Here is a 19,401-nt window from a genome sequence, read left to right on the forward strand (position 1 = left end):
ACATTGCATTATTACTCATGCATGAAGAGACATTAATGCAACAATAGGCTAACGTGTACAGTCATTCAATACCTCTGTCATGGACCCAATAACACAAGATCAGGAATCACACTGCACAATATTGGGGAAAACATATTCAACACATGGCCCCAAAAGAAGCAACTTGAATATGTTTCTATGATTTAGCAGTTTAAGTTCTTGCTGCAATACCGGGATAATAAAATATTGCTGGTGGTTACTAGTTTTCAGCAGTATTGGAGGGAAAGGTTTATGTAACGCTGTATTAAAGATCAACGCTCCTTAAGAATCTTGTGGCACTTTAAAGACTAACAGGCTTACTGTGGCATAGGCTTTTGTGGACAACATCAAATGAAGGAAAGGCAATCCTAAATTGGGAAACTTATTATTTTATTTATTACATTTATATACCACCTTTATCTTCCAAGGATCTCAATTTGATGTACAGGATTCTCCCCCTCCTCATTTAGGTTACGCCAAGAGATGGTTACTGGCCCAAAGTCACCCAGTGAGCTTCATAGCTGAGTGGGGATTCAAACCCTGCTCTCCCAGGTCCTAGCCCAACACTCCAACCATTACGCCACATATTATGTACATATATATGGTGGTGAATGTAGGGGGAACGAAGTCTGAGGGGAGGAAAATGCAAGGGGATTACCAAGAAGCAAACAGGGCAATGTTAGCGATTGTAAACATCCAGGTATTGAGAAGCTAATTTAACACATGTAGCATGATAAAATTGTATGATTGTGGCTTGTGCTACATGTGGCAGAACTGAAATGCCCAATCTATTTTGCTTTAGTTGCTTCACACTGGGATTTTCTTTTGGAGTACCTTTATTCAAGGGTGACCACCTTAAAACCAGTCACAGAATATTCCGGAAGACTAAAACGTCCTGCTGCTTGTTTCCCAGTACTGCCAATTTCTGAACTCCAACTCCTGCTCTTATGCGTCAACCTCACCAAAGCCCTGATCTGTATAAGTACCAATCCCCTGAACAAAATTGAAGTTTGCTATTCCAGGCTGCCCAGAGCACTGAATTCAAAGCTTAAGATACGTGAAGTACAAATAAGTGGCCAAGAGCAGACCTAAAACTGCCAAGTGCAATTTTGGTGTTTCTTTCAAATGTTTCTCACCTTTTCAGAATCCAGCTGATGAAGTCTTGCAACGTACAAGGGCAGATGATTAGGGAAGGCCTCTTTCAATTCATTATACATGTCACTGGTCTCGAGCCTAAAGAGAAAAAAGTATGAATGAAGCTGCTGACTGAGCAGTCCCTGGGTAGCAGACCATGGAAAAGAGACATAAACCTCATTAATAAATTTGTTCTTTGAAGGATGCAATTTGACACCAGGAGAGTAACAGAAACTTACTTAGTCATCCATTGTATCTTCAGGTCTCTTAAAGCTTCAGCAAATTCATCCTTTGCGTCTTTTTCTTTTTCAGGCTCTTTCTCCTTCTCCTTGTTGCCATTCTTACTTTTTATTGGTGATGGGATCAGATGATAGTGAACCGGAATAATATCCTGCAGGAGGGGGGAGAGGGGGAAGCATAGTATTCTGGTCAAAGCGCAGCCATATTCTCTTGCATTTATTTCCAAGTATTTTTTCTTAGGGCTATGCTACACAAACAAGAGCAAAGCAAGATACAAGCATGATGATCACACCAGCAAGAATACGGAGTACTTGTAAGAAATTGCTCTGTAAACACCCAAGCAAATTGTAATCTCAGTTAAAGAGAAAGGTCAACCAATGTTTGCCTGCACGCCGTTACAGATAGGAAAGTCAAAAGCAGGGAGTTCCACAGTTCTAGGACCGTAAGTAATGTGGCCCCATTTCTCACGCACCCCAACCTAACGGAACGTGATGGCAGGCACCCAAGAAACACCCCTGAAGCAGACCTTAGCATATGGGCAGGATCATATGGCCAAAGATGGTCCTTCAGTTAAGCTGCTCACAAAGCCCTTAGGGCTTTAAAGGTTAAAGACAAGCACTCTGAACTGGGCACAGATGCTCACTGGTAAGCCAGTGTGACCAGCACAAAACTGGAGTTATGTTTTGTGACTTCCTGGCCCCCACCAGCATCCAGGCAGGCGCTGCAACTGACCAACTGTCTTCAGAGGCAGCCCCAATGTCCGAGTTTACCTGTATGCTGCTCACTTGGTCTAAGAGAAGTACAACCCTATCCAGGTGTTTCACACCTCTATTGACACTATGCTTCTGAAAGGGCAATGCAGTAGTAAAAGGGAGCTGTTGCTTATGTTTGAAGCCGCACAAGAAGATAAGCTTACATAGCTGTCAACTTTCCCCTTTTCTTGTGAGGAATCCTATTTGGAATAAGGGAATTTCCCTTAAAAAAGGGAAAAGTTGACAGCTATGTAAGCTTATGCAATGATCAAGGAGTACCTCAAACGATTCAGTATATTCACCTAAGCCTTTAAAATTGTGATCCAAAGTCATTTCGGCCAGCAGACTTACACATTCATTCCTTTCACAGCTACTGGAAGGATTTTTTTAATTTCTTTTTTATTTTGTAGAGACCCCAACAGACTGACTTAAAATGCATTGTGCCTTATTTGATTCCAAAATATCTCATTCCCTTTCTAACTTCCTTTCCCCCAAACCAAGGAAAATGCATCAGATGCAGCTGTCCAACAGAGCCAACAAATTATGTCTGATGGAGTAACATGGTAGAATTTTGTTCAGATGAAAAACCTGACTTCAGAAAAGTCCAGCTGTGGGACAAAATAAATTCTTATAATCTTCCCATTCTGTTATGCACTGTCATAATTCTCATGATCACATAGTTCAAATAGGTATTTAATTTTTTTTTTGTTTATTTCCCCTGAACTGAGACAGGTTCTCTAAAGCAGCTTTTTTTATTTATTTTAAAGATCATTACAATAGCATTGGCGTCAGATGCCAACATGGTGAAATCTCACATTTAACAATAACTACCCGTGGGCAGTATTTAACTAGATAGTTGCATTGGTGCAGGGATTAGCAATAGCGCAACAGGATTTTCCCATCCTGCACATGCCATGCACCATCTCCAAATTTATACTAGAGGCTTGGGGGGAAACCCTAGAACAGGTTAAGGGTCAACATGGGGGGAACAGAGGGGAAGACTGTTCCATTGCACAACAATAAATTCTTATGCTGACACAGCAAACTGCTTGATGCTACACTGAATACAACCTTTTATCTTGATACAGTGGTGCCCCGCTAGATGAAAATAATTCGTTCTACGAGTGTCTTCGTAGAGTGAATTTTTCGTCTAGCTAAGCGGCAATGGAGCGCGGAGGTTTTCGCGCCAAATAATAATAATTTTTTTTTGTCTTGCGAGGCAGCCCCATAGACTTTTTCGTCTTGTGGGGCAGCCTCCCGCTAGCGAATGCCTTTCGTCTAGCGAGGCATTCGTCTAGCGGGGCACCACTGTACATGTTAGGCTTTTGAAAAAAGGTAACTATTCACACCACCATTTTCCGCTGAAGGAAAAACACACAAAGTATGACTACAGAATACCATCCTTGGTTTGTTGAACTCTCGTACAGCAGCTTGCTTTCTCTAAATCAGAATCCCTGCCAAATCCATCTCTTTTTAGAACATCTCAGTTGGGGTCTGTTGACTCCCCAGAGAGTAGGTTTCATCCCTGAACTCTCCCCAACCAACACACAGCCTCCGGTGTGAATCAGTGAAATGTGTGAAGTAGACCCATGTAAAAGGGAAACTGCTCTCCCTTTCCTAAAAGACAAGGATCAGAGCCAGACCACTGCTTTTCTACCCAGTTCTCTACAACTGTTCCAGGAGGCCCATGCAGCTGCTTAAAATTTAGCCAGTCATCTCAAAGATTCTGCTTTCAATTGTGTTTTATTGTACATATTTTTTTCTTCCCTGCCCTTATATTTCATGAGATGGCTGTATATAAACACTTTCATAAACAAGAAAAAAGAATGGGAACAGCAACTAGGAGGAAACTTATCAGCTGAGATTAGTGGTGCTCAAAGAGGAAGTCACAAAGCTATGTTGCATGCACGGCTCCAGAGGAAATTATGTGAATGCATCGTTATGTACATGTGATTCTTCTTTCAAAATATTAATTCCAGCAGCATTATATAACACGAATGCCCCCAAATGCAAGAATCCATGAGAGGTCTCCCCAAGGTACAACAGACCCAGGTAAATGGCAATCACTTTTAGGAATTATGCTATCAAGCTACAGATGCTGAACCATGTTTTCTAAAGGATATAAAATCAGCAGCAGCACCATCACAGTACACATTCAGAAGCCACAGTATGATCAAATTTAATTAGTATGTAAGAGTTGAAAGATGTTAGCATTTTCTGGTAAGTTTCTCCTCACTGAAGAGATAGGTTTCCTGCCCCTGGTTTATGGGATCAATGCAAAAAGTTCACTGAGGTCTCCTGAACAATAAATGAACTGACCGCACAGAGCTTGAACAACAGCAATAATCTCCTGGCATTAAAAAGTAGCACAAATCAAGCGGGACAGTGCTAATCCACAACAAGTGAGAAGAAATGCTTAAAACAACATTGGTAATGACCCTGTAATCTTCACCTGTTGTCTCCATCTGCTGGATGTAGTTTGCTACATCCCCCCTCACTACAAGAACACAAAACTGAGCAGACTACTGGGAATATTGCTCATTCCCAGAGAAGGCTGAAGGCACCTTCTAGAAATATTTCTTGGACTCCACAGCAACCTCAAACCTCTGCATAGGAAGCACACAGTTCGCTCAGTTTCATTTGCCAAGCATATACAGAGATTCTGAGACCACGAATGTGCAGGGCTCCTCTTCTTTTACAATCTCACATTGTTATAATAAACTAGATCAGATGCAATCAGATTTAAATTCTATTCCACAAATTGTTGCTAGCAGAACAGGAAGTGTCTGTTCAGCAAGGGGGACCAGGAGTAACATTCCCTCTGCAGGAGAGCTGCCTAGATCACAATGGTTCTATCATAATATTTGCACTGGTCGTTGCAATCATTTAACCCAGACAATGATAATGCAAAGGGGAGAGCAGTGTTAAGAAAATGCACTGGGCCATCACAGCTCCATGATCAGAGTAAATGCTCTGTGCAGAGAAGGTCGCACCTTCAATCTTTGAATGTATCACATAACAGTTGATGGGAAAGACCTCCTTCCAAGGCCCACTAAGCAGGTCGTCCCTAAAAGCTAGTAATACTGGGCCAGACTGGGGTGGCAAATCAGATATGAATGCTGAGCGAAATCTGTATTTCTCATACCCTTTGCAGGCCAAATTAGAAGGTGGGCTAATCAGCTGACATCAGGTGATGGGTGCTTTAAAGTGCTTGCAATCATGGTGACATCATTCAGAGCCTGCAAAGAGTTGACCGTCAGTGTTTTGCAACTCCCTTCAAGGACTGGCTGACTGCAGAGTCTCCGCCAATAAGAGAAACTCAGTGCAGCTGATTCCTTAGAGCTTAAGGAGCAGAGAGCTCCATAGAGCATTGAAGTCAATGACAGGCACCAACCTTTGGGCTTAACTTTCTGCAGCAACTGACTATACTCCCTCAACCACAAGCCTCCCTTGCCAATGCACAATTGGGAAAGCACTTTAAGGCCCTGGCAGCTGAATCTACACCTGTCCTGGGCCTGATGTTATATGTGTGCAGCTGGGTGTGGTTTGGGAAAATTGCCCTTGCAGGTCCAACTGGAACCCATGGTGGGCCTTATCAGAAACCCATGGCAGGCTTTATAGTCCTGACCTGCAAATGGTGGCTTTCAAATTGCAATGCTGTATGAACATTGTACAGTATGTATAGTTCATCTTGTCTTTGCTTTGTGGCTGGCTGATAGTCTCATGGGGGAGTAGCTAGGTAGGATAAAATTCCCTTCGAAACAAATGGATTCTGCAGGGCAAAGTCCAATTTTTACGTGTACGCCCATACCACTGCTATATTATAATGCGGGTGGCACTGTGGGTTAAACCACAGAGCCTAGGGCTTGCTGATCAGAAGGTCAGCAGTTCAAATCCCCACGGCAGGGTGAGCTCCTGTTGCTCGGTCCCTGCTGCTGCCAATCTAGCAGATCGAAAGCACGAAGTGCAAGTAGATAAATGGGTACCGCTCACGCAGGAAGGTAAACAGTGTTTTCGTGTGCTGCTCTGGTTCGTCAGAAGCGGCTTAGTCATGCTGGCCACATAACCTGGAAGCTGTACGCCGGCTCCCTCGGCCAATAAAGCGAGATGAGCGCCGCAACCCCAGAGTCGTCCGCAACTGGACCTAATGGGCAGGGGTCCCTTTACCTTTTTACTATTCCAAAAAAGAAGTGATGCTCAAGAAGCATGGTTCATTTTGTACTAAAGACAACTGCGAATACAGAGAAGTTAACTCAGTATAATACTTTAAGTCATATGCAAAAAGACTTAAGCACATCTTTCAAAAACTGACAATCAGTACCTTTTTAAACTTTCCTTGTCGCTTTGCTGCAGACTGCCCCTGGGAGTTAGAATAACACACTGTAAGAACACATGCACAAAACTCTGTGGAATGGAGCCACCTCCTCCCATCATGTTTTTGTTCTCTCCTCAGGGACCTAAAAGTCAGTGTCTTGTCCCCTGTAAATATTGCTTATAAGATAATATTTGAGCATATTAGAATAAAACTAATGTATCCTTATGTATCCTGTTGGACTTTAGGTTGTTTTTTTAAAAAATCAAGCAAATGTTAAGAGAGCTAATCAAATTGAGCTTTCGACTTATGACCACCATAAAATGAACGTGGCAATCTCAATTACTTAGCAACAAGTTAACGGGAGCTGTTCCCCGTCCCAAGTTAAAAAAAAAAAAACTAACTAACTGAACACCTCAATATCTGTCTCCCACTGAATATGCCGCTGGTTGTAGCAGGAACGCAAGATGATGGATGCTAATTTTTTTAACACTCCGCAACAGGACTGTGTGGAGAAATTTTGACCAAATGTTCAAGCCAGCTTGAGACTTTGGTTCTCTTGAAATCATTATGCACACACTGACATGCTCATACATTCTACCCTGCCTTCCTTGGTCAACAGCTTTTCCCGCACACAACACTGCAGCCGTTAATGAAATTATTTCTTTAGCATCAAAACACACAAAAAATAAGGTCAGGAAGATATAGGGCAAAGCACTTAGGCTGGTTTAAGCAAGCCTATGGCCACCATGTTAAATTTCCTAAAATATCTATATGACCTAGCCTAAGGTGCTCCCTCGAGACTAACTTGTCTTCTCAGTGACTGCTCTTTGGCGAGCGGCTTGTGACAACTGGTCTTGAAAGCATCTTCAAAAATATGTCAGGTTCTGACCCATTTTTCTCCTGGCTGTACTTCACCAAAATGTGCTACAACAGCAATCTTTTAGCATTGATAGGTAAAATATTTACAGCCCAGAAGAAAATGAGCAAGGATTGGGGTTAGAATCTACAGTTAATACTCTACTGCAGTGTTCCCCATCATCCCTGACCACTGGTCCTGCTAGCTAAGGATGATGGGAGTTGCAGTCCAGAAACAGCTGGAGACACCGCTCTTCTGTAAGCACTATCAACTGCCAATATCATCTTCCACCTGTACTGATGCAAGCAGGCAGAACAGAAAGCCAAGATGGCAGAATAATATTCTATATGGGTAGAACCAGCTCAAAAAACCTAAGTTTTTTTGACCACTATTTTTGGCCACTGCTGCTAATGGCTCTGCACTTCTCTGCCAAGGTGTGGCCAGAAGGTACAATTGGCAAGTGGTTCCCTAATTCTCCCTCCCCGATCCCACTCCAACATGGCATAGTGATGCATAACAAAACTACAAGTCCGATATGAAACTGATGAATGATCTTTCCCATAATTGGCCAGTTCTGACCAGAAAGCTTATCTGGAAGGCGATTTAATTTTTAAAATCAAGTATAAGGCTGCTGAGAGAGTTCCTGGATCACAATTATATGGATGCTGACCTCTGGAAATGTCTTCAATTTTGTTGTACCTTCTCAATATCCTATTACATTTAGCTCACTTACCTAACCTTTTAGAATGAAGGAATTTATGTCTATTAGAAAGTGACCTCTAACCTGGTCAACATAGAGTAGATTTTTTAAAAAGTAATCCTTAAAAATGTGAAGTGAGCAAATAAGAAAATGACTTAACTGTTGCAACCAGACTCGGGCACAATCCAGCAAACACTATTGTTACTGCAATCACTGAAATGAACACATATTTGCTCAGTGGCAATGCTTACTGGTTTGTATCCTTAATGAAAATCTGTTTGTGGGAGAATATTGTTTTCCTAGTTCTCTGCATAAATACAAAGGATGCCAGATCACTTTTTACAGCTTTGCATTATATAAGGCAGGTGAAACCTCACACCAATAGAGCATCAAACGAGGGAGCATTGGAGACTAACAACCTCCAACGTCTAGAGGAAGTGATATAGGACTTTGTATTCTATGGTGCAAAAAAGTACATTATCAAAGGGAAAAATAGCTGAATACAAAGCACTATGTTAAGTATGTCTTGACACTGTCTATCATAATATAAAGTGCTGGATAGTATGAAGTACTCGAAGTTATTGCAAAAGTACACACTCAAAGCTGAAAGTATTAAAAACTGCTTGATTTTAAAACAGAAGAATCCTAGTACTTGGCACTGGAGCTGTGTGGAAAATTATCAGCCATTCAAAATGGCAGTAAATGGCAGTTTTCTTTTTGAAAAATGCAAGTTTATGAACTTGAGTGTTTTTATAAAAAAAAACAACGAAAACAACTTACCGCTTTCTTTCCAAGATCAGTCTTTGAAAGGGTTAATGATCCTGCAAGGTAACAGCCTGGACTTGCTCCTTTAGGTACTCTAACAAAAAGGGAAATATAGCACACAATAAATGGTACATAGTATAAAATGCCCAATGCATAAAATGGTCACAGAAGAGATTTGGTGCAACGTGGGACTGGGAAATATGGCAAAGCACACCCCCAACCTGCGAAGAGCTGGGGCAAGACACACACTGAGTCAAAAGCTGTGAAGCCAAGCCTAATGTGCTCTCTTTGCTTTGCTGTGTTAGGTGGGTGGGTAGCAAAAGAGGTCTAAACATCCACATCTATTCACGGTGAAGATTCCAGAAAGAGGAGCTGAGGGTGTCCCCCTTGCTCAGTCTCTGGCCAAACCTTTCACTGAAGGAACTGCTTCCTAGGGATAGGGTGAGACAGAGGTTCCTGGACCACTGGAGGTCAATACGTAGGGGGCACCAGCCACCTGCTTTCGCTACCTGAGTCTGAAGACTCAGAACAGTTCTCAACCTTTATAAAAAGTGAAGACAGTAAGAGGATGCAAGCTACTTACTTGTCATCTGGCAAAGTGGATACAAAGAAGGGCTGGCTATGTTTTGGTGGCAGAGACATACTGTTTGCTTTCTTCTTCCCCAAGAGAGCCTGGGCGTGGTTTTCGTAAATATCTAGATTCAGGGCACTAGACAGTCTATGAGAGATAATAAATGGAAGGTCTTTGAGACGATCCAGTTCGCTGTTCTGCTCGTGGCGGATCTGTAGCCGAACGGTATAATCGCCTTTCTCCAATTTCATGGAATACTAAGGAAGAGAAAAATAAAGCTTTTCTTTAGCAAGAAGAACAATCAATACTTTGCAAAGTGAACAACAAACCCTGAATTTTTTTAAAAAAACAAACAAACAGTAGAGCTTAACACTTCAGTTCAATCTGTCATTTGTATCTTTGATCAATTTCCCTTCTTTGATAAATACAACTAAACAATAATATGCATTGAATTAAATTTATATACCTCCCTAGATCTCAGTGGTTCACAGCAAAAACACACACACACACACAAAACAAAATACATAACAACAACAACAACAACAACAAGAACAACAAAACAAAACAAAACATACCTGGTGAGGATAGGCATCTCCTGACCCCATCTGTTTTTTATTCTGGTCAAAGATGATCCACAACTGGCTGTCATATTCTGACTCATACAAAAGCTCACAGAGCAAAGGACAACTCGGTGTGACTTCTCCACTCTTAGGCTGAAAAAAGTCAGAGTATGTTAAGGATATTCAATAATAAAAACCACATTTTTATACACACAGCTTAGGACATAGCTTATATTTAATGTACAGTTAAATGCACTGGAGTCTTACCTACATATCAGAACAGTATTTCTTTGGGAACTCTGGTTTAATAATGCGAACTTACTTGATGAAAGTTGTACGTCAAAACCATCTCATACAATTGCCGATTATTTGGCAAAACATCCCGTGATCCTAATGGCTTTATTTTAGCACTCATTGGCCTGTAATTCAGCAATACAATGATAAGAATTAGGAGCTAGGTTCAGGATGCATTTTTAAAAAGACGTTTCACAAATTTCATATGCCACTTTTCTGAAAGAATTCTCATGCAAAGTGGTGTACAAAATTTAAACAATAAAATTAAAATTCCAACAACCTAAAAATATAATCATATAAAAACCTGGATGATATCCAACCACGCCTTTTAAAGCGGGCAGAGCAATGGAGCCCAGTATAGTCTGTTCTGCTAGTGCCTCTTAGGACTACGATTCTCATTAGCCCATGTTATGCTAAATATTCGTGATTCTAGCTGTAGGTTTTTTTATTATATCACTAATGGAAAAAATCCCATTGTTTTAGACACATGAACTTCCAATTTAACTACTTTGCTGCTGTGTATCCTGAGGCAGAATCATTACCTTGCCTGCAGGACACTTTTACCATTGCCACTTTTAAGACAGAAACAAAATGCAGTTAGGAATCAACATCATACACTCCTGTAAAAATCCCTGCAGTCATACCTTGGAAGTCAAACGGAATCCATTCCGGAAGTCTGTTCGACTTCCAAAATGTTCCGAAACCAAAGTTCAGCTTCTGATTGGCTGCAGGAAGCTCCTTCAGCCAACTGGAAGCTGCAGAAGCCCCATCGGATGTTCGGGTTCCGAAAATAGTTTGCAAACTGGAACACTCACTTCCAGGTCTGCGACATTCAGGAGCCGAAACGTCTGAGTACCAAGGCGTTTGAGATCCAAGGTATGACTGTACTTCCCTATTCAGCCTCTGGAAGAGTTGCTTAGTGTGAACCTTGTTTGGCCTTCATTTCACATGGACCAAAACATATTGTGGATCAACACAGCTTCTTGGTTTTCGATTTAAACTACTATACCTTAGTGTCTGAACCCAGCTTTTCAGATTTATAGAAGGTGCAATGTCTTCGTATCTCAATGTTGCCTGGACATCAAAGCGCACGATGCCTTCCGAAGCATGCTAAAAAAGAAGGGGTGCTTGTTAGGACTTATTTTCTGCTGGACATTATTATGAATTAGGTGGTGTGCATTCGAACGTCTACATGAAGAAGCGTTTGACGAACTGGAATGTAGGAAGCTAACTCAGACCACTGATCTATCAAGCTCAGTATATTCTACAGTGACCCTCCAGCATTTCAGACTGGAGACATTCCTAGCCCTGCATCAAGATTGCCTGGGATTGAACAAAGCAGATGTTCTACCACTGACCTATAACCCTTCCCAAAAATAAAGGGTTAGTAAGCTTGAAAATTCTACAAGGAGACGGGCATGCAAGCATTCCACATTTATGAAAAAATACATCCAGTTATTCTAAAGTCAGGAAGTCAGAAGCCAGTGAGACAGAAGGAAAGTTGGGGTATTAGGGGAGCAAGGAAGGGGAGAAAAGGGAGCAGCCCCCAAAAAGCCCCCAAATGAAGCAGGAGAGGCGGAAAAGCCTCCGAATATGAATCTTTCAAATAATTTATGATACAATAAAATGCTGAACACATTTCCGATAAAAGAATGAACATATAAATAATTAAGTCAACCATGATGAGTCAACCAGGCTTGGATGAGTCAGAAAAGCAAAACCTATACATATTTTAAAATAACACTCCATGATTATTATTTTTTTAAAAAACCTTGACTACAGAATTTCATACCACGAAGTCATAGCTCTCCAAGCATTTTCTCCCACCCTTTAAATGAACCATAAAGCAAAATAAAGACAACACAGAATGATACTCACAACGTTTAATTGAGAAGCAGTGCAAACTATGCCATGAAAGGAAAGGGTGTAATCAATGCTGACATCATTGAGGCTTGCCCACCAACGGGCAATGCAAAATTCAATTGTTTTTTCACCCTTAGTGGGGGGAAAAGAAGAAGATTTAGATGTATATCTGACTTTCATTCTTTACGAAGCGCCCCCAAACTAGAATTCCATTGCAGCTCAGAATACTTAAAAAACAAAAACCCCACAATACCTTGGCTGCAAAACTACCTTAAAGGATCTATTCTCATCCAACTCTAATTACTATGCACATGCTTTACTCATGCAACAACAGGCAGCCATAGGCGGACGGCTTCAGTTTTAGCCCACACAGATTCTATTAGGAAAACTATAAATGGCTAGCCACTAAATTCATAAAATGAACCCATAATGTTAGCCTAAGGCAGAAAGGCGAACATTTTCTGGGCCGAGAGCAGCACTGTCCCATCTTCAACCATCTGGGGGCTGCATATGAAAATGGGCATGGCCAGAACTGCAGTGTACAACTTTCCGATCAGTTATTTTATATCTTTTATTTAACCATTCACTATTCATTAAGTTCCATTCTCTTATTTTCTAATGACAAAATTGGAAGGGTCAGGCGGTCACAACCCCCTTTTGACATAGGAGCAGTGGGCTCACAGGAGTAGCCAGATTATTATTTTTTATTAGGAAAAAAAAACCACCACAATATTCAGCAGTTCATCATTGCCTATTACTGCACTCTATATGGCGGCACTTAACTCTATTTTGAATTCAAGGTCACTTACTAGGACAGGAAATGCTTCAGTAACTGATCCTTTTTCTGGTATTGAGGAGAACTTGTAGAACTCATGGCTTCGGTACGCCTTTTGCTTTACTAGTTGAACCGCATGGAGAACAAACTTGGCAGTTACATCAGGTGATGAGGAACATACTGTTACTTCTAGGTAAGAGAAAAGGCAAAGCTTTAGTCCTAATGCTCTATGGACCTCTGACTCACTCCTCTGAAGCTAGCAGGCCAAGTGTGTGCTTAATTCCTTGATAAAGGACACAGTGATTATCCTTTAAAGTACTGTATAACACAAATTCCAAACAGGCGCAGAATTAAGCAGCGACAACTTAAAATCTGGAATCTTAAAGTGACGTGCAAAAGTGTCACTCAAATCTTAAACTGTTTTGGCAGCATACATTTGGGTTAAGTTCCCTAAGAATTCAGGGGGACAACTTGCTACCCAATTTGCCTTACCAGCCCACGTTGCTCCAGAAGGGACTTCAACAAAGTGTCTTTGGATTTGACCAGGTTTAAAATGCACGTCAGTGAACTTGAGATCATAGTGTGAAGCTTCATCTGTTCTGTGAAGAGAGGAAAAGTTTAGAAAGTGCAAAAACCCTTAAAGAGAGTGTTACAGGTCAGAATATGCAAGGTATTGTAAAGATGTCTAGAGTCAACAATTCACGCAGCTCGCAAATGCATGAAAAGCATCTCTCTCTCTCTTTTAGAAAAATGAGGCTCTGATCAGAGCAACTGGTTTAAGATACCTGTTAATGCTTACATATATACCCTTGACTAATAATCAAGATGTACACTGACAGGAAACTGGACCCTCAATGAAAACTAATTCAGGCTCCTTTAAAGTGGCAAATCATTATACTTATGTCAAGTCATGGTTTACATAGAATAAATATTTCCTGAGCATTAGATGTGCATAACACAAGCAGGAGACATCACTGCTGCTGCTACTATTGAATATCAGATACTGCAGACACACTAGGGGAAAGACTACTTTGAAAACTGGATGATGGACTAGAGAGTTTGGTTTAGCAGAGTTTTTATGTACTATCACTACTACCAATTTATACAGAGTTCCTTACTGCGTTGTAAATGATTCCCATTGCGACTTCTCAAAATTCTAACAATGGGTCCATGTCAGAGCCTGGAACTTTGTTGCCCCGCTTTCTAGCCTGTGATCTATGCTAGTGCTCACTCTTGCCGTTTTTACTGTCGCATTATACAAGGGAAGGTTTGCATTCTGCCTACTGTTAGTGGTGAAATATACAAAGGTAGAGATAGAAGCCAGATCTTCGCACGATGATTAGTTGCAAGTTTGTTTTCAATAAAGCATTACAAGGCGTAAAAAAGAAGAAGTCACTTACCTTGCTGGTTTAACAACAGTCACTGGAATTCTAAAGAGGGGGCCTGCATTAGGCATAGATATTTCATAACCACACACCTAAAAAGGTTGAAAATGCAATAAAATTAGGTATTGCATTTAAAAACAAGTCTCAGTCCTTTGAAGATATTGATAAGCTGGCATGTACAGTGGTACCTCAGGTTAAGAACTTAATTCGTTCTGGAGGTCCGTTCTAAACCTGAAACTGTTCTTAACCTGAAGCACCACTTTAGCTAATGGGGCCTCCAGCTGCGCCGCCAGAGCACGATTTCTGTTCTTATCCTGAGGTAAAGTTCTTAACCTGAAGCGTTATTTCTGGGTTAGCAGAGTCTGTAACCAGAGGTACCACTGTATTAATATTTGACAACTTTACTTTCTGGAACTCTGTACCGCAGGCATAGCCAACAGTGTGCCCTCCACATTCTGTAGGACTACAACTCCATTCAGCCCCAGCTAGAATAGTCAATGGGAGCTGCACAAACTTCTAGAAGACATTGTGTTGGCCACCTTTGCACTAACACATCAAATATAGTTTTCTGATGAATACACTCCAACCTGTTTCGCCTTCACCTTGTGAACAAATGCACATAATTTTTAACAGCCTAGGGCTTGTTAGTTCAAACTTATTCACAATGATTCTTGAACACTGTTCCTAAATTTTTTTCCTCTGCCCCAAATCTTATCTGCAGAAGACTGAAGGAATCGCCTCTCTGAAATCTACCTCTGCAAACAGCCCCTTGGAGCAAATCAAGCTGAACTTTGTTACTGTCCTCTTGCCAGTGTTACAGGGGGTGGTTTGTGGAGGACGCCTGCTCCACCAAATGATTGTCAAGAGCCCAACCCAAACTGGTGGAAAGTTTACATCCCAAGACTAAAAAGGCCAGTGAAGAGTAATTATATGGGATTTATCAGAAACGTGTTACAGTTACGAGCACCAACCGAAATACGAACCGCCAATGGAAAAGGATAAATGAAAATAATAAATAATAAAATGTTAAACAATTTTAAGTAAAGGAATTTACTTAAATTGCAGCACGAAGGGGGGGGGGGAGAGAAGGGAAACACTGCAAAAAACAAAAACAAAACAAAACAAAACCCAACAGGGCAGGAAGTCAACTTTACATTTGTATTAAATTGTATTCATTGGATGAAACTTCATTATTATTATTTTTGAAAACTAACAAAATATAATTTGCGAAAAAAGAGACAATACCTCTGTATAGTGAACTCCTTCTCGCAGGCCACGCGGATCCACGCGAATGTTAATATGTCTACATTGGTTCATGAGCTCCAGATGAGTAGGGCACTGAACCCAGGATGCATTTGAAGTTAAAGCTAAATGAAGCCTGAGAGATATCCTGTCAGCGTTGTCTGGAAGAAGAAAGTGCAAAGTTAAGGATTTTACTCCATCCGTCTGTAGCAGTTTTAATTAGGAAGAAATTATAAACACAAGGGATTTTTGAACTAAAAATAGTTTTCTTGTGATTTTATGGCAAGCTTAAACATAAGCCCATACTTTCCCCTTTGTTCAGCCATGAAAATATTTAATATCGCTGCAACTTTCCTACCTGTGTTTTCAGGGAAGAAGGGCTCTATGCCAACACCATGGTCAGAAGGCACAGCTACCTGGGCAGGATCTCTGAGGTAGATTCCACGGTTGTTGCCAACAGTAACGGTGAAACCTATGTTGTCAGCAAATGATGAGTTCTGGATGAGGTAGTCATAGGCTTTATCAACCTATTGAGAGAGGGGCGGGGAAGGAAAGCAAAGGGGAATTTACTGAAACTGTGGAAGCCCATGAAAATCATCATCTTTTTTAAAATTTGTGACTTTTATGCCCATGTCAGCTTAGAAGTGGTAAAATTCAGCGCCCTTTGTAGCGTTTCCACAGGGCAAGGCTCTTTGCAGCTTGGCAGGAAAGCGTGCAACGTCTTCAAAATGTGCCGCAGCCTTTCTAAACAAGAAAATGCACCCAACAGGTCAAAGGCAAGGGGAAATGTTTTCAGTAAATCAACTTCCCTGGGAGAGGCCCTTACCAAGAGAGACCCAGCAGCGAGAACATCTGGACAGCTCATTTTGCCCTATTAGAAAAGGGATGAACACATTCCCTTTTAGGATGACTTCCTCAGCTAAGCTGGCACTGCAGAGGATGTTTATACTTTACCGTGTGATCACTTTCTCCTATCTCTTTCAAATCTGGTTGGATTTCAAATTACAGTATATTCTGGTGTATAAGACTACTTTTTAATCCAGGAAAATCTTCTCAAAAGTCGGGGGTCGTCTTATACGCCGGGTGGAAAATCTGTGGTTGAGTATATTTCAAACTCTATATTTTAACTGGGAAAGTTGTGGGTCGTCTTATACGCCCAGTCGTCTTATACGTCGCAATATACGGTATCATATTTTAAATAGTGTTTTGTGGATATTCAGCTGCATGCTCGTTCAAAAGCAGGATATAGCCTGCGTTCAATGGGATTTACTCCCACTAAATGTGAATAGGACTGCAATCAAATAACTGGTATCAAAAGGACAATGAAAAGAGCAACGAATAAAACAGGTTATGAGAAAATTAAAGGAGCCATATAACACCGGAAGATATCCACTTAAACGGCTCAGGACTGCAATACCTCAAGGACTGTCTCTTCCCATATGAACGTACCCAGTCCCTGAGATCATTTTCTGAGACCCTCCTTCGTGTGCCTCCTCCTCGAGAGGTCCGGAGGGTGGCAACACGGGAACGGGCCTTCTCTGCAGTGGCTCCCTGTCTGTGGAATGCTGGCGCCAGGCAAAAACGTTCCTTTTTAACCAGGCCTACGGTTGATTCAATTTACATCCTATGCCATTTTAAAATGTTTTTTTTGTGGGGGGGTATTGGGTTGCTGTTTTTATTTTATTATGTATTTTGTGGTTTTATATCTTGATTTTATTCTGTGAACCGCTCTGAGACCTGTGGGTATAGGGCGGTATATAAATTCAATCAATCAATCAATCAATAATCTCAGGCATCACTTCTTGCCTCAAGCATTGTTTTCAAGCATTTGCTTTAGCATTTAGTTTGGAGCTTCAGTATTGTCTGGTAAGCCATTAGGTTTGAATGAGAGCCAACTGAAAACAAGGAAGTAATATAGGAAGTAGCTCAATAAAAAACTAGAAGTTGTCTGGTGCAGGATTTTATTTTATTTTATTTTAGCTAAACCTCAAATACTGGAGTGGAACACCAGGGATACATCTGTTTATCAACAAATAGATTTGTTCTTCAGCTGACCTAAGAGACTGATGAGACAGTATTGATGACTACAACAGGATATGTTTATTTGCACTCTAATTACCTGAATAACACCATGTCCTTGGGCAAACACTTGTATATTTTCCACCTTCACCGCAGTATTTTCCAGCGCTCTCCTAACCGAATGAACAGTGTAGCGCACATCATTAGCTTTAAGTCCTGTAACAGAGAGAAGGGGTGGGGAATTCATTGACAGCAATAAGAGAAATGCTCCTCACAAGTGAATCTCTTGCACATTATGAAATGCCCTTTTGCTTTAACCAAAATGAAAATTGTTTTAAACAGTGGTCTTCCACATTACCTGACAGTACCAAAGCAATGCCACCACATGCGTTCGGTGAAGACATTGATGTGCCATTCATGAGCTGTGTCCCTCGTAGTGTCCAGTTAGGGACAGAGGCAATGGCCCCTCCAGGTGCGCTGATGCTTACTCCCAGTGCTCCGTCGGTACTGAAATTAATAGAAAATAGAGCAATATAGTTAAAATACTAACAACCCACCTGTTACTTCGAGAACCTTATTGTCTGTGAGCTACGGACGCTCACGACAGGATGAGACAACTACTTTGCCAAGTTGTAAGCTTTTAATGTTTTGTTTTGTCCCTTTGTATTTTTGTTGGAAGCTGCCCAGAGTGGCTGGGGCAACCCAGTCTGATGGGTGGCGTACAAGAAATATTAAATATTATTATTTATATTATTATTATTTATATTATTATTATTATTATGATTATGATTATGATTAGTGAGTTACCACTTGGTAAATAGTTGCCTGCATCTACCCACTGCCTGAAACCCTTTATCGCCTCATCCTACTCCTTTCTCTTCTGGAGTAATGTCTTTTTTCAAACACTTGTGACTCGAGGACCCAACTCCCGCATTCAGAAATAAAACATTGGTTAATGGAAGGAAAAAGGCCACAGCTTTATTGGTTACAGCATGTGAGTGTTATTGGCTTAGGCATTGGGTTGAACAAACTACAGTAGACTCCCCCTGCAGAGCGTGGAGTCACTCAAGGGTTAACCGCCCAGGAGGTGGAGCCTGTTGATGCGAGATACAACTGGAAGCTCCACCCCTGAAGTCACAGGGGGGGGGGGGGTCGTGCCATGGCCCTAGCCACCAACAGGGCATCGGACAGGATCCACGACCACCGGATTCCTTTACGGAATACCCAGCATTTGAAGGGTTAGGCGATGGCCCAAACCTTGCCCTCCGATACCACACTAAACCCAATGCCTAACCGCCAATCTAACAGAGTTGTGACAATTTGCTAAGAGGTAGGTGAAAAACCAAGAGGCTGTGCCAATTTGCCACTTGGACAAAAACTCCTACCAGGCCCCTTGCACAAACAAGGCGACCAACCAAAGTCCATAGCAATGTCCAACCCAAGAACCAACCTAAGGGAGGGTGGGCGGGTGATCCGGCGAAGGAACGACGCAGAATGGCGGAAGGATCCGCCGCGGCTGCCTTAGGTGCAGCTAAAACCCCGCCCCTGTGCCAGCCCTATTGGCTGTCTGCTAGGGGCGCAGCGCAGCGGCGGGAAAAGGTAAAGCTGGGGGCGAAACGCCCCCTCAGTGATGCAGGAGCCGGCTCCCGATCACAACCCCTCCCCTCCCCTCCCGCAGGAGAGGCTTTCTCTGAATAAAATCAATTAGGATTTGATTCTTTCTACTTGCTAGCCTCTTGGCAAAGTATCGGAAATTTAAGAAAACAACAAAAAGGCCTGATCTTGCAGCTGATAAATTACACAAGGTTTCTTGGGCTGTGTTGCTTATTCTGCTCATGACCACCTTGCAGCATTTGATATTTCAAAGCTCAGCATCTATTTTTCACTACGATAAGCAGGAAGCTGCAGAACT

General features: G+C 41.6%; 1 protein-coding gene across 3 annotated transcripts in view; it reads right to left on the reverse strand.

Annotated features, from left to right (window-relative positions):
• Positions 1-19,401, reverse strand: part of TPP2 (tripeptidyl peptidase 2) — a 40,525-nt gene that overhangs the window by 5,221 nt on the left and 15,903 nt on the right. For 2 of the 3 annotated variants that reach the window (XM_033147787.1, XM_033147788.1), the window contains exons 11-25: positions 17,848-17,996; positions 17,590-17,705; positions 15,829-15,997; positions 15,474-15,631; positions 14,244-14,320; positions 13,336-13,442; positions 12,878-13,032; positions 12,084-12,200; positions 11,215-11,315; positions 10,234-10,330; positions 9,927-10,064; positions 9,364-9,608; positions 8,796-8,874; positions 1,392-1,543; positions 1,155-1,251 (exon numbers count right to left, since the gene is read on the reverse strand). In XM_033147787.1, coding sequence (XP_033003678.1) covers positions 1,155-1,251; positions 1,392-1,543; positions 8,796-8,874; positions 9,364-9,608; positions 9,927-10,064; positions 10,234-10,330; positions 11,215-11,315; positions 12,084-12,200; positions 12,878-13,032; positions 13,336-13,442; positions 14,244-14,320; positions 15,474-15,631; positions 15,829-15,997; positions 17,590-17,705; positions 17,848-17,996 — 1,957 coding nt within the window. Of the gene's footprint in view, positions 1-1,154; positions 1,252-1,391; positions 1,544-6,465; positions 6,505-8,795; positions 8,875-9,363; positions 9,609-9,926; positions 10,065-10,233; positions 10,331-11,214; positions 11,316-12,083; positions 12,201-12,877; positions 13,033-13,335; positions 13,443-14,243; positions 14,321-15,473; positions 15,632-15,828; positions 15,998-17,589; positions 17,706-17,847; positions 17,997-19,401 lie in introns of all 3 variants that reach the window. The other variant, XM_033147789.1, reaches the window with a different exon arrangement.

Source organism: Lacerta agilis, chromosome 4 (genome assembly GCF_009819535.1).
Source record: "Lacerta agilis isolate rLacAgi1 chromosome 4, rLacAgi1.pri, whole genome shotgun sequence".
Taxonomy (NCBI): domain Eukaryota; kingdom Metazoa; phylum Chordata; class Lepidosauria; order Squamata; family Lacertidae; genus Lacerta; species Lacerta agilis.